The 20,004-nt window shown below is 42.3% G+C and overlaps 1 protein-coding gene across 2 annotated transcripts in view; it reads left to right on the top strand.

Moving 5' to 3' along the window:
- LOC116046738 (choline transporter-like protein 2) overlaps positions 1-20,004 on the top strand; it is a 48,278-nt gene that overhangs the window by 10,167 nt on the left and 18,107 nt on the right. For both annotated transcript variants that reach the window (XM_031295138.2, XM_035996541.1), the window contains exons 2-14: positions 1,515-1,563; positions 2,247-2,320; positions 2,409-2,493; positions 5,230-5,314; positions 7,144-7,257; positions 7,376-7,436; positions 9,532-9,655; positions 11,430-11,513; positions 12,346-12,458; positions 14,131-14,262; positions 14,369-14,468; positions 17,158-17,250; positions 18,610-18,694. In XM_031295138.2, the coding sequence (XP_031150998.2) occupies positions 1,515-1,563; positions 2,247-2,320; positions 2,409-2,493; positions 5,230-5,314; positions 7,144-7,257; positions 7,376-7,436; positions 9,532-9,655; positions 11,430-11,513; positions 12,346-12,458; positions 14,131-14,262; positions 14,369-14,468; positions 17,158-17,250; positions 18,610-18,694 (1,199 nt within the window). The remainder of the gene's footprint in view (positions 1-1,514; positions 1,564-2,246; positions 2,321-2,408; positions 2,494-5,229; positions 5,315-7,143; positions 7,258-7,375; positions 7,437-9,531; positions 9,656-11,429; positions 11,514-12,345; positions 12,459-14,130; positions 14,263-14,368; positions 14,469-17,157; positions 17,251-18,609; positions 18,695-20,004) is intronic.

Raw genomic sequence — 20,004 nt, 5'->3', positions numbered from 1 at the left:
AATACACAAATACAACATTTTAAAAGTTGAAACATCACTTAATGAGTAAAAAAAAAAAAAAACATGTAACAAATAACAATATTTTACATTTCATATCAGACAGACAGGCAGACAGACAGGCACGCACACACACACACACACACACACACACACACACACACACACACCCACCCCGTCAGCCCCGTTCGAGAGACAAGTAAGACCAACAGTTGTGAAGAATGATTAACTAACAGTGTGCGTGCATTGCTGAGTCATTTTTAGGTGATCCTCTGGGACAGGAAACTGAATATTTTTGAGTTGGGGACAAAACAAGATATTTGAAGACGTCATCTTGGGCTTTTTGGGGAACTCTGATCCACGTTGTTCAACATTTCCTGACATTTTAGAGACCTATCAACTGATCCATTCATCCAGAAAAGAATCCACAGATTAATCTACTATGAGAATGAGCATCTAGGGCTGCTCGATTATGGAAAAAAAATCAACATCCCCATATTTTTGAAAGATTATTTATTGAACTTAAAAAACAGTGCAACAGTGACACAAATCAACCCTGAAAACACCTACTACTGTGATATTTCCCGTCATACTTTCCAGGTTTTAACCTTTTTTGAAATACTCTTCAGATCACTCACACAAAACAAGAATTCACTTGCAAAATGTAATGTGCAAAACAATCGCTTTTCTCGATTACATTGTTTTTGTGATCGTTGGTAACGGAATTGCGATCACAATTTGAACTGGACAGCCCTACGTATCTCTGTTACCACGGCACATGTCAGCGTGTTGGAAGCGTTTCCAGGCAACATAGAATACTCAAAGATGTTTATGTTATTTCAACACGTTCTCACACCCATCTCGTAAAATATGGACACTTGGTCAGGTGCCTTTGTCGTTGTTATTGACGCTAAAAGTCTCCTTTAGCGCTATAAGTAAACGTGCTTGGTCGGGACTATTGCCGTCCCTTTAGACGCAGTTATGTTAAGGAAAAGGTTGTGGGTGGGCGTACGGTTCTGTACGCGAGAGGAAAGTAAAAAGCTCTCGAACTGCTGCTCTCCCCGGTGCGTTACACAAACACGCTGAAAGACGCCTTTTTCGTCGCATCAGACACTGACAGAAATATTCTGCAGCCTATTTAGCCGTCAATACTGCCGACGTTGTCTTTGCTGTAATCAGATCAGTATATATTTCTGTTTATGTTTGTGGGAAACATCCACGTGTCCAGACAAGGCTAGCAGCAGCAGCAGCGCTGCGTCAGACACCTTTCTGGTGTGGAAAGACAGAGAAAACGCCACGTAGCTGACATGCAAGAGAAACGCCACGCTCATGTACGCCACGCTCACACCACCCAGCCAGTGTGTAGGAGGCCTAAGAAATATTACACTAAAATACAATTTGATGAACTGGACAGCCCTACGTGTCTGTGTTACCACGTTATCCTGCATGTACAGTTGTAGACGTCTCACGAGCCATAACTCAGAGTGATGAATACACTTCTATTTCCTTCTTTGTAGGCGAGCCAAGGAAGTTCGACCCGACATTCAAGGGCCCGATCCAGAACAGGTGAGATAGACATGTCATTCTACTTTTACGTGTGTAAGTGGCTACAAGGAGTTTCTTTTAAAGTTCTCACATTATGCTTTTTGGCTTTTCCCTTTCCTTTATTGTGTTATACATGTATATCTTTTTTGTGCATGTTATAGGTTTACAAAGTGAAAAAGCCCAAAGTCCTCCCCCCAAATGGACTTACCATCTCCAACAGAAAACACTGTTCACAAACTGCTCCAAACAGCTCTATTGTAGTCCAGCCTTTACTTCAGAGACAAACGTGGTCACTTTGGAACACACGTTATAATGCTCACCTAGCTGCTAGCATGGCACGCCCTCATACTCTGCTTCTGACTGGCTAGTAGTCCTTACCTAGGTACTGTCAGGGCCCTCATACTCTGCTTCTGACTGGCTAGTAGTCCTTACCTAGGTACTGTCAGGGCCCTCATACTCTGCTTCTGACTGGCTAGTAGTCCTTACCTAGGTACTGCACATGTGCGACTCCCAACAAAGATGTTACAGAAGTGAGATGTCTCACTCTGTAGCTAAAACAAAGAGCTCAACACACAGGGTGAAAAGAGGAGCTGCAGCAATGTGCAGTACAACAAAAATACAGTGCTTTTTAATTATGTACCTGTTGAAAAAATGAGCATAATATGAGCACTTTAACACTTTAAACTTTGCTCTCTCCTGACTAGGGGCTGCACAGACATCGTGTGCTGCATCCTCTTCATCATTGCCATATTGGCTTATATTGCAGTGGGAATACTCGGTAAGGAACCAGCTCTTGGTATACTGATTTAAAAACCAAAGATAAAACCTACAAACACAACTTGTTTTTGTAACCTTGTACCCTCCAGCCTGGTCCCAGGGCGACCCCAGGAAGGTGATCTACCCCACAGACAGTCGAGGCCAGTTCTGTGGGCAGGCTGGCACGCCACTTGCGTGAGTTTCTTTCCATTCACTCATTCAACCTTTTTATTTATCCTTGAAATCATTAATCAGTCCCTCCAGAAAAATGTGATTATGAGATCTCATAATTCAATGCATAATCAGCCAAAGTCTGCATATTTATTTCGGGGGCCGCATTTTTTCAAATACGCCGCACTTTCGCTGCATAAATTGCCGAATTCTGCGCAAAATATGCAGGGGTTGCATGATTTCATAATCCCCGCATTTTCGTTGTAAAAAAGTCACACATATCTTAGCAAAAAGTTGAAAAATGTTGTTTACTTCACACAAGAGCAGCCGTTTTCCCCTGTTGCCATGGGAACGTTATGAAGTGACGTAATTACGCAACATGAACGTCATCGAAAAGCTGCAAACCCCGCGATGAAGCCACGATGAAACTGCAGTTTTTGCAAGTTCCCACAATTTCATAGCATAAAATTGCATAAATATCCCACATATTCCATCACATTTTTTTAAGATAACGTGCCGCATAATCAAGGATTTTTGCTCGCAACAATCACAAAAAAACTCTGTATTTTTCTGGAAGGACTGATTAATGGGCGACCCTCATTTACGTCATTGAGGCCGATTACAAAGACCAAAACAGAACAGAAAATACAATCATAAGAAATATAAAAATACCATACAAACATTCTGAATTGGAAAATTATTTGATAAATAAATTAGGATAATGAGGATGCAAAAGAATGTACAGCTATGTAAATCAGTTACAAGTAGTAGTTTGCAGGTTTAAAACCAGATTTCTAAATTGTTGAAGAGGCACAAGTGAGTTAATTTGAAGAAAGTTCTGTAATTTGTTCCAGGAGTCGGGTGCACTGAACCTAAAAGCAGTTTTTCCTAGTTCAGACAGAGTATAGATATAGATTTATAATTATAGTAATTGTCCCTGTTTCTCTGCTGGACATTTTCGTCTTGCTTTGAGAACGCACACACTGCGAGGTTTGTGTGATGCTTCAGTGCAGCAAATGTCCATCAGAAAAACGCCACACACACCATGGCACATTCATGTTTTCAGTTATTCATCTCGTCTTCCTCAGAGTAGATACCATTGAGGAAGGTAAAGTATGCAAACAGCTTTGTCATCCTTTTCCACAAAAATAATTTTAACTTAACACAAACCCCAATTCCAGTGAAGTTGGGACATTGTGTGAAACGTAAATTAAAAACGGAATACATTGGGCCTTTCTCATTTTCCAAATGTGTGCCTCCTCGACTCAGCCCCGAAATCACATTTACCAATCCCACCAGACTCCATGTAAACAATCAGGACTTTTATCATCGTAAAACACACTTCATTCAAAGTGGACAGAAACTAAATAAAACTACCAAAAGCCGTCTTGGTTCATCTTTCCACTGTTCCAACAACCACCACTCTGGTTTGGTTGAAATAAACCCTTAATTCACCCATTTACATGTGGAAATATGCTGGCTCTATACACGCTAAAAGTACTGATTATTTACATGGAGTCTGGTGGAAATATGCTGGCTCTATACACGCTAAAAGTAGTGATTATTTACACGGAGTCTGGTGGAAATATGCTGGCTCTATACATGCTAAAAGTACTGATTATTTACATGGAGTCTGGTGGAAATATGCTGGCGCTATACACGCTAAAAGTCCTGATTATTTACATGGAGTCTGGTGGAGATATGCTGGCTCTATACACGCTAAAAGTCCTGATTATTTACATGGAGTCTGGTATAGTTTGGTGATGGGGATTTCGGGGGTGTTTCATGTTAAACTAAAAGGATCTTCCTCTTTAACTGAAAGGTCTATCTCTGTAGGGATCCATCCCATAATGTTGTCAGACACTTAGAATAACAAATTGTATGGAAAGAGACTGGATGATTCATGTCCATTAAATGTGCTGCAACTGGATGTGTTTTTCCTACACACCCTTTACCTACATGGAAACCATGAAACCACTCCTCCCACTTGTACCTTCTACCCAAGTCTGTTGATGTAACACCCTCATAAGAAAAGGATGAGAAAATACTTGTTTTGTGTACTTAAACAAAGGCATGGTAGCCAAAAACAGCATTGAAGCACAGTGCAATGGAGTCTGTTCGTAATCCAAAACGTACAGATATTGCTTTTTAATTCCAAATGTTACTGTACGATGAATTGTCTCAGAAGTAATTGCAATTTTAAGAATATTCATTTGTAGGCTTTTTCAAATGAATAGTTTTGACTGAATCACAGGATAGAGCTTAGATTTTTTGCTTAAATTAATGTGTGTGTCTCTGTCTCTGTGTGTGTCTCTGTCTGTGTGTCTGTGTGTCTCTGTGTGTGTTTGTCTCTGTCTGTCTGTGTGTGTGTGTGTGTGTCTGTGTCTCTGTCTCTGTGTGTGTGTTTCTGTGTGTGTGTCTGTCTCTGTGTGTCTGTGTGTGTGTGTCTGTGTCTGTCTGTGTGTGTCTCTGTGTGTGTGTGTGTTTGTCTCTGTCTGTGTGTGTGTGTCTCTGTGTGTGTGTGTGTGTGTGTGTCTTTGTCTCTGTCTGTGTGTGTCTGTCTCTGTGTGTGTGTCTGTGTGTGTGTGTCTCTGTGTGTGTGTGTCTCTGTCTCTGTGTGTGTGTTTCTGTGTGTGTGTGTGTGTCTGTCTGTCTGTCTCTGTCTCTGTGTGTCTGTCTGTGTGTGTGTGTCTGTCTCTGTGTGTGTGTGTGTGTGTGTGTGTGTGTGTGTGTGTCTGTCTCTGTGTGTGTGTGTAACAGGGACAAGCCCGTGTTGTTCTACTTCAACATCATGAAGTGTGCCAGTCCCATGGTGCTGCTGGAGTTCCAGTGTCCGACCACACAGGTGGGAACTCATCTATTCTTCTCTGGAGATTACAGTAAACAGTATATGGGAATGCGCTGTACCAGGTGAGCTACCCAGGCGCCTGCCCGCTCCTCATTTGCATAAAGTTGAATCCAGGCAACTTTATGCAAATCAGGGGCGTCCAGCTCAACTCGCTGCCTCTGGAAAATCCAAAGCGACTTCCTATTAAGTGCTTTCAACCATAGAGGTACAAACTCCTGACAGCAACAATCAAGTGCATGCACACGAGATTACCAGTCCCTCCAGAAAAACGTGATTATGTGATCTCATAATTCAATGCATAATCAGCCAAAGTCCACATATTTATTTCGGGTGCCGCATTTTTTCAAATACGCCGCACTTTCGCCGCATAAATTGCCGATTTCCGCGCAAAATATGCGAGGCTTGCATGATTTCATAATCCCCGCATTTTCGTTGCAAAAAAGTCACGCATATCTTAGCAGAAAGTTGAAAAATGTTGCGTTTACTTCACACAAGAGCAGCCATTTTCCCCTGTTGCCATGGGAACGTTATGAAGTGACGTAATCACGCGACGTGAACATCATCGAAAAGCTGCAAACCCCGCGATGAAGCCACGATGAAACCAGTTTTTGCAAGTTCCCACAATTTCATCGCATAAAATTGCATAAATATCCCGTATATTCCATCACATTTTTTAAGAAAACGTGCCGCATAATCAAGGATTTTAGCCCAAAACAATCACAAAAAAACTCCGCATTTTTCTGGAAGGACTGAATTGAAATAAATAAAACTAAAAAGCAGGGTCCCCACCCCCCTCCCCCCCAAAAGCCAACCTAAAAGAAAAAAATCACCAGCACCGAAATGATCAGAAGTGAGAATAGAAATAGCAGTTCAAATCCTCTCCTAATGTGTTTGAAGAGCAAGTCAACAACAACAGTTGAATAAGCAGAACATAAACAAGAATATGATCGCTAATCTCAGTTTTATCTCCGGAGTCGGGCTGTAGCGGACTCTCTTAAATATTATTCTTTTTCTGAATTGGGGCTTTATTTTAACCTGGTTGACCCCAGACCTTCTCAGCTGTAACTGAGGGGGGGGGGGTCTGGGGAAGCTTCATTCACAGCCCATTTCCAAAGGGGCGTCACCAACGGACGCCGCTCAAATGCCTCTGGGCACAATGGATAGTCCTTCAACCAATCAGAACGATGAAGGAGATGGCGCTATAGTCATCGTGTAAAGCCCGCCTCAACGGTTGTGATTGGTGTAAAGCCCGTCTCAACGGTTGTGATTGGTGTAAAGCCCGTCTCAACGGTTGTGATTGGTGTAGAGCCCGCCTCAACGGTTGTGATTGGTGTAGAGCCCGCCTCAACGGTTGTGATTGGTGTAGAGCCCGCCTCAACGGTTGTGATTGGTGTAGAGCCCGCCTCAACGGTTGTGATTGGTGTAGAGCCCGCCTCAACGGTTGTGATTGGTGCCTCGATTTGGAAACATTAGAAATGGGTTTGAATGGGCTCTTGACCAGACGGACTTGCAGAGCAAATCTCAAATTTGCCAGAAGTTCGTCAGGGTTTTCCCTGGCTAGTATTATTTACTCAAGCATAATAGACATTTTTGTTTATGAAATTGTCAGAAATAACAGGTGACTGCATAGCTTTCTATCAAATAAGATAACAGACATACCTCAGGCAGCCACAAGACGTCACCTGCTTATACCACAGAGGCACACATCATATGTTTACCCATAATTTAATTAAAAACCAGATTTTATCACATTTTGACACAATACTGTGCCTGTCCATGAAGAGAAATGAACTGTGTCCTGCTGTGAATGTTGCTTCCTTCTCCAGATGTGTGTGGACAAGTGCCCCGAAAAGTTCATGACATTAGTCAAAGCCTACACCAACAAAAATGACTTTGACTACTACAAGACGTTCTGCAAGGAAGGTGTGACTAACACAATGGTGAGTTTAACGCCGTGGTGGCGAGACGCTGCTTTGCAATGCCGTAATTATTTCATATTTTTTTAAAGGTTGGTTTCCTCTCACCCTCTTTGTCTGTTTTGGGTACACCGTGTTTCAGGGAATACCAGAAATCCTGAAGCAGGGTCTCTGTCCTGCCATGCTGATGCCCAGCAAACCCTGTGAGTTGGATCCACAATATATTACATTTCATATAGACCCAGTCACCATGTTTGATTCTAGGGATGCACCGAATCCAGTTCTTTGGGGTTCGGCCGAATCCTGAATCCACTGGTTGAGATTCTGCTGAATCCTCGTCCCATCCTCAGTCCATGAACTCAGTAAACTCATTAATGAAGTAAACAGTGACTGTCCTTCCTTTGCCGTACCTGAAGTTGCTGCATTCTGGCTGCTGTCTGTAGATTCCTTCATGCACATCTCATATTCTTCCAGATGTTTCATACCAGATGTTGTAACAGCGGTGATGTTGTGTATAGTTTAGGGTCCTCGCCACCACCAGACTAATCAGCATTGTAAATTGAACATGTAGCTGGACTTGAATGGCCTTCTTTTGACTGAAAGTACTGCCAAACTACACTTTTTCTGCTCACCAGTTCCATTTTCACTTTTTCACAGCTAAAGGATTTTATTCTAAAATGTGCCCGTAATTGACCGGTCTGGCCCCAAAAAAGGCCAGACTTAATCTGACTCCAATTTTATGGTCACTACACTCTGAATGGTCTTCGTTTACTGGTAGATCAAAGATATAAGACTCAGGATTCAAAATAAGACTCAGGATTCGTCCAGTTAAAGTTAATAACAAGTTTTAGTGAATGATATTGCCGAATACAAGTACGTGTACACGGATCTGATATTACAAGGCAGAGTCTCTCTCCTAACGGACCAACAGAGCCTCCCCCAGCATCAGATGTCCTAAGTTAAAATGCTCTCCTATTTATTACAATTCTGTCCGTCCCTGGTTGTGCTGTCATCCGTTTGGACACAGTCCAGATCTTCTGGCTCCAGCCGGCTCCTAACGATATGTAACACACTGCATGGAAGTATGGCCTCGGCCTTTCCCATTCTCAGCTCAACAGAGACAAGTCGCTATTGTTGGATTTGAACACCTGTGTGTTTCTAATCTTCTGAGTTTCATGAGAGCCGAGGTCACCATACTCTGTGCTACACATCCCGCGCTTGCAAGACATTGCTCCGTTGTTGCAACAAGGTCAGTCTCATGAACTCTAAAACCTCTTCTTAACACTTTCACAAAATATATTCTAACACAGCCTACTGCATTGAACGCTCCACCTACGTAAACACCTTCCCGTAATCAACGGCGCCGTCATTACGTCGACCAGCGTAGCGCAAGCGTAGAGTTCGGCAGAAACCCAACCCAGTCAAAAAGCCCAATATTCAGCCCAATCTGAAGCCCAATACTGGATTCGGTGCATCCCTGTTTGATACAGATACAGGAAATGTTATTAATCCCCAAGGGGCAATTCATTTTTACAGTCTATCCCATCCATATCATAAATAAGTACAAGAGTAACAACAACAATCAACATCAACATGCCAGTGACAACAAGAGCCTCACAAACCACATCTCTGGGTCATTAACAAGTTCACTTACTAAAAAACTATAGAAACACAGTAGGATTAAGAATGGGTCACACAGTGGAGCGCCCCTACCACGTTGGCTCGGGGTTTCCAATGAACTCCTGCGTCCCGTTCATACAATTCAACAGCACTGAGCAAACTGATGTGGAACAGCTGCATATACTCGACTCCTTCATCTGAAATGCACGTTTTGATGCTTTCATATGTCAACACTTTGACTAACGTTAGCTTGGAGAGCTAATTTAGCTGTCGGGCCACAGACAAAAGAACATGACATCACCAAAACTAGCTGTCAGTCCGGCCGGTGGGGACATGGTTCTGGTCATGAGGGGGGGTGTCTTCTAGGGCTCCGGCGCCGAATCTTTTAGGTTTTTAAAAGGACTTCAACTTTTGTCATTTCCCCTCAGTCTCTTAACCTGACTCCACCAGATGGATTGCTTAGCATTTGCTCGGCATATCCATCTGGGAACTTTCCGTTGGAGAACTTTTGGGAAGGGGTGAAAATACTGGTTAGCTGATTGTTTAAACATCTGTCTATCACCACCTATGTTGGTGAATCCAGATTTCTTGTGGATATTTGGAAAGTTCTGGCATATATAAATGATTTACTTTTTTTTTTTTTAATTTTACATTTAATTTCCCTCTACTTCCCTTCAGTCACTCGCAGGTGTTTCCCAGCTTTGGGCGAGAGAGGAGGGGTGATAACTGTGGGAAACAACTCTAAATTCGACGATGGAAGGGGAAACATGAGAGACGCCAAGGATCTTTTGGATGGAGTCACGTAAGTACATCGTAGAGCGATACTGGCCCACTTCACATTTACCTGACCAGGAATCCACACGGCTTGAAGCTCTAGTGACTTTTTTTACAGACTGATGTCATGAAGTGGCGTATGTATGACACACCAATTGGTATGCCATTATTGGCGTGTTATCAAGACGCTTACTCGCTTTTTAGCGTGTTTATCAACGCTGTTTGGCCTCCATTGACTTACATTACCTTGTGATTGTGTGTGAATTGAGGCCGTAGCGAGTAGTATGAAAGAGGAAAAAATCTGCGAAAGGAGGTTGGTTGGGGGGGGAGGATGGGTCAAACACAGGACTTTCACCAGGAGACCGGGGATCAGATCACGTTTGGCACGTTTCCTAAACCCAACCGTCCCGTTATTCTTTTTCAACAATATCTTTATTGAATTTTTTTTTTTTATATAACAACCCAAGAGCTGAGAAAGGGGATATTGTACAACAATATATCAAGTAGACACCAGACCAGCCCATCCCACCCTCCCTCCCACTCACTCCTAACAGGTCCGACCATACATTCATACAGAGTGTGTACCAAGCAAAAAAAAGAGAGAGAAAGAAAAAAATAAAGGAATGCTAGCCTTCAGTATAACATAAATCCAACAAGCACAGACAAAATAAGCCTAAAACAAAACTGTTGCAAAAGGGAGGTGCCTAGCAGGGATAGGTAGAAAAGAAATATAAAACAAATAAAGCTAAAAACCGCACCAAATGTTGTATTAGCATGTTTAACCATCACCTGACATTGTGTAAATATAAAATAATTATTGTATTGTGGGCACTGTGTCCACATATGCTAGAAAACCACCCCAGATCTTTTTAAATTTTTCAGGTTTACCCTTCAAATTATACATAACCTTTTCACTCGGTATGCATGATGTCAGTTCATTCGTCCATCTAGCAAATGTAGGTGGTAATACATCTTTCCAATGCATAGCTATACATTTGTTAGCTGTAATAGGGGCAATTCTAATAAATTTTAGTTGGTTTTTATTGACTGACATCATAGATGTGTCACCCAGGAGAATTACTCTTGGTTCTGCGGGAATGGTTAATCCTGTAATGTCATTAAGCACTTTGAGTATAGACACCGTCCCGTTCTTCTTTACCTAAACCCAACCGTCCGTTCTTCTTTACCTAAACCCAACCGTCCAGTTCTTTACCTAAACCCAACCGTCCCGTTCTTCTTTACCTAAACCCAACCGTCCGTTCTTCTTTACCTAAACCCAACCGTCCAGTTCTTTACCTAAACCCAACCGTCCCATTCTTCTTTACCTAAACCCAACCGTCCAGTTCTTTACCTAAACCCAACCGTCCCGTTCTTCTTTACCTAAACCCAACCGTCCCGTTCTTCTTTACCTAAACACAACCGTCCTGTTCTTCGTTACCTAAACCCAACCAGAGTTAGGAGGAATAGTTAAACAAGCCCACGCACGCACGCACACAAACGCAGAGCTGCGGGGCCGACGGAGCGAAACAACGTCGACTTTGTTAAAGTCACATTGAGTCACGGCAATGTCGGTAAAGCGGTTGCAAGTGTGTTTTACAATTTTCAAAACTGCACGCAGACAGCGTATATCCCCCCCGCTGGTCTGACTGCAATCCCCACCCTATACCACCTTAACTACCAAATGTTCTGCGTGAAACCCTGTAATTGTCGATTAATCAGGTGTTTATCAGAGTTGTTGTCGATTACTTTCAATCGATTGATCTTTGCAGTTCTATCTTAAACAGATAATGATCTCTCCACAGGAACGCCACTGTGGTTATCGAGGCGCGCCAGGTCGTCATGAAAATCTTTGAGGATTTCACACAGTCCTGGTACTGGATCCTGATGTAAGTCACACACCTACATGTCTTTCTACATCTGCTGCTTTTTCTGTTCTGATCAAATTTGTGACCAAAAGGATGAAGCTGGTTCCATCGCTCGCTCTCCGTGCTTTCCCTTTTGGCCTCCTTTCTCTTATACTCAACAGCTATTTTGTACGTTTTTCTGTATTTCTTATTTATTTCTTAAAGGTCCAGTGTGTAACGTGTTTAGTTGTTCATTATCAAAATCTGTGTTGCCTGTTCACAAACTTGTCCTTTTTCATGAATATTTACCACCACCATCAATTCCAAGTATTCCTTTTGGCTTGAAATTTTACATTTGCATGAACTGGGGTAGACCATAGACGGTATATAACTGGACCACCAGGTCCCGTGTCTCTGGACGGAGACCAGTGAAGTCCCTTTCCCGGTGATGGCTGAGCGTTACTGAGCAGCCTCCAACTGAGCTTGAAGACGTAGATGTGACGTGAGCAACCTGTCTGAAAGTTGGAAGTCTTCTGGTAGCTGTGCCAAGAGAAATCTCAATCATTCCCAATCTAGCAGAGACGGAGAGCGTAGGTATATGTAAGGAGATAACATAGACACAGGCTAATTATTGATCACTAAAATGATAGTTAACATTAGTAATTAAACTTAAACAGCTAATGGAAGTCCAAACTGCCTGAGAGCTTCTCCTGTACTATACGGTAATTCCTCTACTATGAGACAGTAAGTCTCGTGGTTATGACCCAATCGTTAGCCTATTTTTATAAAAACGTCTCTCTCTGTCTCTCTCGGTCTCTCTCTCTCTCTCTCTCTCTCTCTCTCTCTCTCTCTCTCTCTCCCTCTCTCTCTCCAGAGGGTTGGTTATCGCCATGCTCACCAGCCTGCTCTTCATCGTCCTCCTGCGTTTCCTGGCAGGGATTATGGTCTGGGTCATGATTGTCATGGTGATACTGGTCATAGGATACGGTAAGGGCTACAGCACGCAGTCATGATGTTTCTCATACTTGCCTTTTGAAAGTAGCTCCCCACTAAGGGGCCAGTTTCAAAAAGCAGCTTTGAACTTTGTTTTTGTTGTTAGACACAGCCCCGAAATCACTGTCACCAAACCCACCAGACTCCATGTAAATAATCAGGAATTTGAGCATCGTAAAACACACTTCATTCAAAGTGGACAGAAACTAAATAAAACTACCAAAAGCCATCTTGGTTCATCTTTCCACTGTTCCAACAATCACCACTCTGGTTTGGTTGAAATAAACCCTTAATTCACCCATTTACATGTGGAAATATGCTGGCTCTATACACGCTAAAAGTCCTGATTATTTACATGGAGTCTGGTGGAGATATGCTGGCTCTATACACGCTAAAAGTCCTGATTATTTACATGGAGTCTGGTGTAGTTTGGTGATGGTGATTTCGGGGCTGTTTCATGTTAAACTAAAAGGATCTTACTCTTTAACTAAAAGGTCTATCTCTGTAGGGATCCATCCCATAATGTTGTCAATAATCTGAGTCTGTCAGCAGCAACAACAGAACTTTTAGTGGACGGAAACTCCGAGTTTTCACTGAACCTGCTTTTTGGAAAAGCTCTCGTGTATTCTTAGGCCCAGAAGCGACACCCCTGATGTCTGCAGCCCAATATACTTTTTTTGCAGGGCAGTTTCCCCCTCATGCACACACATTAGAAGTTATTTTTTATTTTTATTTGTGCTGTCAGTTAAACGCGTTATTAACGGCGTTAACGCAAACCCATTTTAACGGCGTCAATTTTTTTATCGCGAGATTAACGTTCTTTTTGGCTTAGCAAACTTTGTAGTTTTTTTCACATGCTGTTGCAGCAACTAGTAACGTTAGACAACACCACACCGGATCTAGCTAGACCGGAAACTAAACAGGCACGCCGCACACACTAGTTTGGGCTCGCGAGCCGGCCAAAGAGTAGTAGGCTAACGTTACGTTTTGAGTGGATGGCGAGCGCGAGACGCCGAAATGGATGCCAATAAGATTCTGAATGGAAAGTTTACTTTTTAAAAAGTTGCCAAATGGTTCCATTGACAAGACCAAAGTGATCTGTGTGTTTTGTCGTTGTGAACTGAGCTATCATCACAGCACGTCCAGTCTGAAATACCACTTGATGGCCAAGCACACAGCTGATGGCCAAGCACACAGCTGATGGCCAAGCACACCAGCTGATGGCCAAGCGCACAGCTGACGGCCAAGCACACAGCTGATGGCCAAGCACACCAGCTGATGGCCAAGCGCACAGCTGACGGCCAAGCACACAGCTGACGACCAAGCACACAGCCGATGGCCAATTCTACCCCCCCCCCTCGTCAAAGCCAGGCGACAAAAGCACAAAGCAAGCCGATCCACTTTTCCATGTTGATAAGAGCATTAAAATGAGAAAAAATAATGGGACAAAAAGATATCTAGATATAAATGTGTGATTAATTGCGAGTTAACTATGACATTAATGCGATTAATCACGATTAAATATTTTAATTGTTTGACAGCACTAGTTTTTATATGAAATTGTTAGTTTCTGTTTTGTTGCACACAGGATTTTTTTAACGAAACAAATTGAGGCCGTTACATTCTGTTTCCATCTTGTAAAAAGCCGTAACTTTCTGTTGTTCAGGTATCTTCCACTGCTACATGGAGTACGCTGCTCTGAAAGGAACGGCGGGCTCTGACGTGACGTTACAGCAGCTGGGCTTCCAGACGGACTTCGCAGTCTACCTGCAGATCAGACAGACCTGGCTGGCGTTCAGTCAGTTCCCAGACCATAATATGCATGTTTTTATAGATTCTGACACGTCGCTGTAAAACGTGGACACTTACATGACCCTCTCCCTCTGCTTCCCATCTTTTTTTAGTGATTATCCTGGCCATCGTGGAGGTCATCATCATCCTGCTGCTCATCTTCCTCAGGAAGAGGATCCTCATCGCCATCGCTCTCATCAAAGAAGCCAGCAGGTCAGACTCAGAGGATGGGAGGAAAAACGGCTCAATTAATCAATTACACTTAGCCCTCCTGTTGTCCTCTGGTCGGAACATTTGGGTTTCTATCAACCGAATTTGTCAAAAGAAATAAAGTGGATGGTTCCGTACAACGCTTGTCACAAGTAAATTTTACTTGTTTTAGTCGATTTTATTAGCCTAGAAATCTAGACCACCCTAGTTGCAGCAAATGTAATCTGCAGCCAGGGTCGTCTAGCAACTCGCCGTTGGCTTGCCAGCTGGAAAAACCAAATTCTAGTCAGGCCAATCACGTCGTGTATAGAGTCGGTGGGCGGGACTTAACATAATGACGGCAGAGTTGTGACGGTTCCGCGTGAATTCCCTGCTGATTGAAAACAAAGAAGACTAATGGCACAGCCACAGATTAAGTAATTAAAACTAGGGATGCACCGAATCCAGATTTTTGGGGTTGGGCTGAATCCTGAATCCACTGGTTGAGATTCTGCTGAATCCTCGTCCCATCCTCAGTCCATGAACACAGTAAACACATTAATGAAGTAAACAGTGACTGTCCTTCCTTTGCCGTACCTGAAGTTGCTGCATTCTGGCTGCTGTCTGTAGATTCCTTCATCACAACTCGTATTCTTCCAGATGTTTCATACCAGATGTTGTAACAGCGGTGATGTTGTGTATAGTTTAGGGTCCTCGCCACCACCAGACTAATCAGCATTGCAAATTGAACATGTAGCTGGACTTGAATGCTCTTCTTTTGACTGAAAGTACTGCCAAACTACACTTTTTCTGCTCACGAGTTCCATTTTCACTTTATTTTTATTTATTATATTAGCTTATTTGTCAGGGACCATGCACAGTTCAAGCCCTGTACCAGAGTTAGCTCTACTGCTAGTTGAAATCTGTGGTCCCTGGGCAAGGGAGATGAAAAGACAATAGTCCGTCCTTCCAGAAAAATGCAGAGTTTTTTTGTGATAGTTTTGGGCTAAAATCCTTGATTATGCGGCACGTTTTCTTAAAAAATGTGATGGAATATGCAGGATATTTATGCAATTTTATGTGATGAAATTGCGGGAACTTGCAAAAACTGTGGTTTCATCGCGGGGTTTGCAGCTTTTCGATGACGATCACGTCGCGTAATTACGTCACTTCATAACATTCCCATGGCAACAGGGGAAAACGGCTGCTCTTGTGTGAAGAAAACTCAACATTTTTCATCTTTCTGCTAAGATATATGTGATTTTTTTGCAACGAAAATGCGGGGATTATGAAATCATACAAGCCCTGCATATTTTGCGCGGAAATCGGCAATTTATGCGGCGAAAGTGCGGCGTATTTGAAAAAAATGCGGCACCCGAAATAAAAATGCAGACTTTGGCTGATTATGCATTGAATTATGAGATTGCATAATCAGGTTTTTCTGGAGGGAGTGAATATAGACAATACTATCAAAACAGATAGAACCTTAACAACAAACGACATAACAAGCACTACATCACATATAAACCAGTATACAAAATATATTTTCCATGCTATAAAAGATCAATGATCACATTTGCCTTCAGCCAAGTCTTTGACGTTTTAAAACTGCTGAGACTTGCACAATCCCTAATGTGAAGTGGAATTAAGTTCCACTTTTCTACTGCTGTAAATGAAAAAGCTGATTGACCAAATGTAGTCTTCCTAAATTGAGTGTAACAGTCACCTCTTACGCCCGAGACACACCGAGCCGATAACCGGCCGTCTGACAGTCTGGCGAGGTCGGTGACTCGAGTCTGGTCGGTGTGTTTTCATTCTGGCTGATTTGACATGTATAATCGGCGGGGCGGGCACTGCCGGCAGTCAGACTCAATGACCCATCTGATTGGTGGAGAGCTAACCAGGAAACGGGGAGCAGGATGAGCGTGACTAGAGTCTCTCAAAATCTGATGAAAATCTTTTAAACTGACCTTTGTTGATCTGAAATGAAGACAGATTCAGCAACTGCACGGCCTATTTCTCTCTTCAAATGTTTTCAGAAACACGTTTCGGTGAACTATTTTAGTCCAATATGAGATCGTATTCTGAACGAGCCGCCATGACAGTCTGGCTTTGAATTTCCGGAGAAACCAGACCCACGTGACGCGTTCGTCCAATCAGCTGCCAGTTTTCATTTTTGGGCGACAATCCAGATTAGCGCCGCCTGCTGTTATGGAGACATATTACGTCTCATCTCTTCGGTGTTCTGAGGAACTTTTTGGACCAACTCGGGGAGACTGATCAGTCACACTGGCTTTACTGCCGACGGTCGGCCGCCTGGTCGGTGTGTGACGGCCGTCTGGTCGGTGTGTGACGGCCGTCTGGTCGGTGTGTGACGGCCGTCTGGTCGGTGTGTGACGGCCGTCTGGTCGGTGTGTGACGGCCGTCTGGTCGGTGTGTGACGGCCGTCTGGTCGGTGTGTAACGGCCGTCTGGTCGGTGTGTAACGGCATTTCCACTTTCTCACAGCCTACTGCATTGAACGCTCCACCTACGTAAACACCTTCCTGTAATCAATGGCGCCGTAGCGTGCGTAGCGCAAGCGTAGGGTTCGCTTCGGTGGAAAAAAAATTCGGCAGAAACCCAACCCTGTCAAAAAGCCCAATCCAAAGCTGAATCCTGGATTCGGTGCACCCCTGATTAACTCTGTCACTGATGTGGTCTTGTGTTCACAGAGCCATCGGGCATGTGATGTCTTCTCTTTTCTACCCGCTCTTCACGTTCGTCCTCCTGGCCATGGTCGTCGCCTACTGGGCAGTCACTGCTGTGTATCCTTTCACCTTACTGTCAGTGTGGGTCGTTTTAAAAAAATATATTGTTTAGGTAAATTTTAACTTTCACTCTCCAATGGCAAAATCCCCCACGCATTTGGCACGTGGCCGGGTGTTTATTTCAGGCCCTGGCCATGACGGAATATAACAAAAACGGCCAGTTCACAGAAAAAAAGTGCACAAATGCAAGTCAGTCCAGTCAGTCAGTCCTTAAAGGAACACGCCGACTTATTGGGAATTTAGCTTATTCACCGTAACCCCCAGAGTTAGATAAGTCCATACATACCCTTCTCGTGTCCGTGCGTGCTGTAGCTCTGTCTGACGGTTCCACCGGTAGCTTAGCCTAGCACAGAACATGCAGGTGAATGGTTCCAGTAATCCTACTGCTCTGAATAAGTGACAAAATAACGCCAACATGTTCCTATTTACATGTTCACAGCGTGAACAAAAAACAACGTAACATGACACACAGCCATCTTCTAACCGTAAACAAACTGGGAACTATATTCACAGACAGGTTTGCTGCAAAGCAAATCATGCCGCCCAAGTACTATATTCTTCCACCTGAGAATATAGTTCCCAGTTTGTTTACGGTTAGAAGATGGCTGTGTGTCATGTTACGTTGTTTTTTGTACACGCTGTGACTCTACAAATCACAACATGTAAATAGGAACATGTTGGCGTTATTTTGTGACTTATTGGGAGCAGTAGGATTACTGGAACCATTCACCTGCAGGTTCTGTGATGGCCTGATGCCTCTGGAGCCGTCAGACAGCGTTACAGCACGCACGGAGATGAGAAGGGTATGTATGGACTTATCTAACGCTGGGGGTTACGGTGAATAAGCTAAATTCCCAATAAGTTGGCGTGTTCCTTTAAGAAACTCTCCTTAAAGGGATACTTCACCAATTTAGCATTAAGCTTTGTATCAGTAGAAACACAGTAGTATTTTTGAATGACCGTGCTTCCCTCCCTCATGTCCCCCTGAGATGAGAGATAGCTGTATTGTGTATCTGGGGAAAAAAACCGTTTGCAAGCTTTTTTTATTTTTTATAATTTAAAAAAAACCTTTTTGGCTGTAGTCTCTAGCCTCTGGCCAGAAAAGCCTCCAATGACACAAAATGATAAGTATCCCTTTAAGACCGATATACTCATTGGACCGAGTATATTGGTAGGTATAGACAGGAAACCGCCATTTAGCCTTTTTTCTTGTAAAGCCAGGAGGAGAAACTCTCTCGATGATCCTTTTTGCTACGTGAGGGTCTGTTATAATGTCATAGTGGGATGTTGAATGGGAGTTGTAGTCCTCCTTCTTTAAAAACCGTTTGTTTCATTGTCCTTGATGGACTTTGTCAGCTTCTTGTCTACCTCTAATGAACCCATCTACAAAGTGTTCAACGAGACGGCGTGCGACTACTCGAGAACAACCTGTAACCCAGCGGTAAGTTTTCTCATTTTATAATAATGTCGAAACCTTCAGGCAGCATTTAAAAAAAAAAAAAATATCTTACTGCAGTTTTTAGACATTGTTAAGCCTTGTGTAATCTTCTGGTCTTTCTGACTCAAAATTAACACTTTTTTGACAGGTTTTTTTTTTAAATATTTTTGACAATTTTTTCGTCTTTTTCGTCTCTTTTTTTTCAGCAATTTTTTTCTCTTTTTCGTCACTTTTTTCGTCACTTTTAATGTTTTCGTCACTTTTTTTGTCACTTTTCGTCACTTTTTTTGTCACATTCAATGTTTTCGTCACTTTTTTCGTCAATTTTTTCGTCACTTTCAATTTTTTCGTCACTTTTTTCGTCACTTTTTTCGTCACTTTTTGTAACTTTCAATGTTTTCGTCAATTTTTTTAATGTTTTCGTCAATTTTTTCGTCACTTTCAATGTTTTCGTCACTTTTAATGTTTTCGTCACTTTTTTCGTCACTTTTTTCGTCACAGTCAATTTTTTCGTCAATTTTTTCGTCACTTTTTTTGTCACTTTTTTTGTCACTTTCAATGTTTTCGTCACTTTTTTCGTCACTTTTTTCGTCACTTTCAATGTTTTCGTCACTTTTTTCGTCAATTCTTTCGTCACTTTTTTTGTCACTTTCAATGTTTTCGTTACTTTTTTTTATGTTTTCGTCACTTTTTTTATGTTTTCGTCACTTTTTGTCACTTTCAATGTTTTCGTCACTTTTTTCGTCATTTTTTCGTCACTTTTTTTTTAATGTTTTCGTCACTTTTTTTTTAATGTTTTCGTCACTTTTTTCCAGTGTTTTCGATGCTATTTTCCACCAACACCAACTTATCACCAATAGTTTTACACGTATTTTTGGAATTCATGGTCCGTAAATCTCATCTATAGGAGATTAGACCTGATTTTGAAATGATGAATGATTTTGACTAATATTAGAGGAATGTATGTCGGTGGATCTTGAAACCATTTCATTTTTTTTCAAATGCTATAAAATTGAATACCCACAATTCAATGAAAGTAGTAATGCAGTACTTGCAATTGTACTTGAAACGTTCGAAACAGTATCCTGCCTGAACGCTGACATATACCAGTCTGTGATCATCCTTCCTTTAATATTAGTCTAAATAATTCATAATTTCAGCTTTTTTAACTCAATGATTAGGTAGAATTTGCTATAAATGATTATTATTGACCATGAATTCCAAGAAATGAGTGTAAAACTAGTAATAAGTTGGTGTTAGTGGTGTTCATACATGGTAGAGAAAGGAAGTGTAAAACGGCAACAACAAAAAAA

Source organism: Sander lucioperca, chromosome 21 (genome assembly GCF_008315115.2).
Source record: "Sander lucioperca isolate FBNREF2018 chromosome 21, SLUC_FBN_1.2, whole genome shotgun sequence".
NCBI classification, from domain to species: domain Eukaryota; kingdom Metazoa; phylum Chordata; class Actinopteri; order Perciformes; family Percidae; genus Sander; species Sander lucioperca.
The sequence above is the reverse complement of the archived record's forward strand: the minus strand, read 5'-3'. Positions and strand labels throughout refer to the sequence as shown.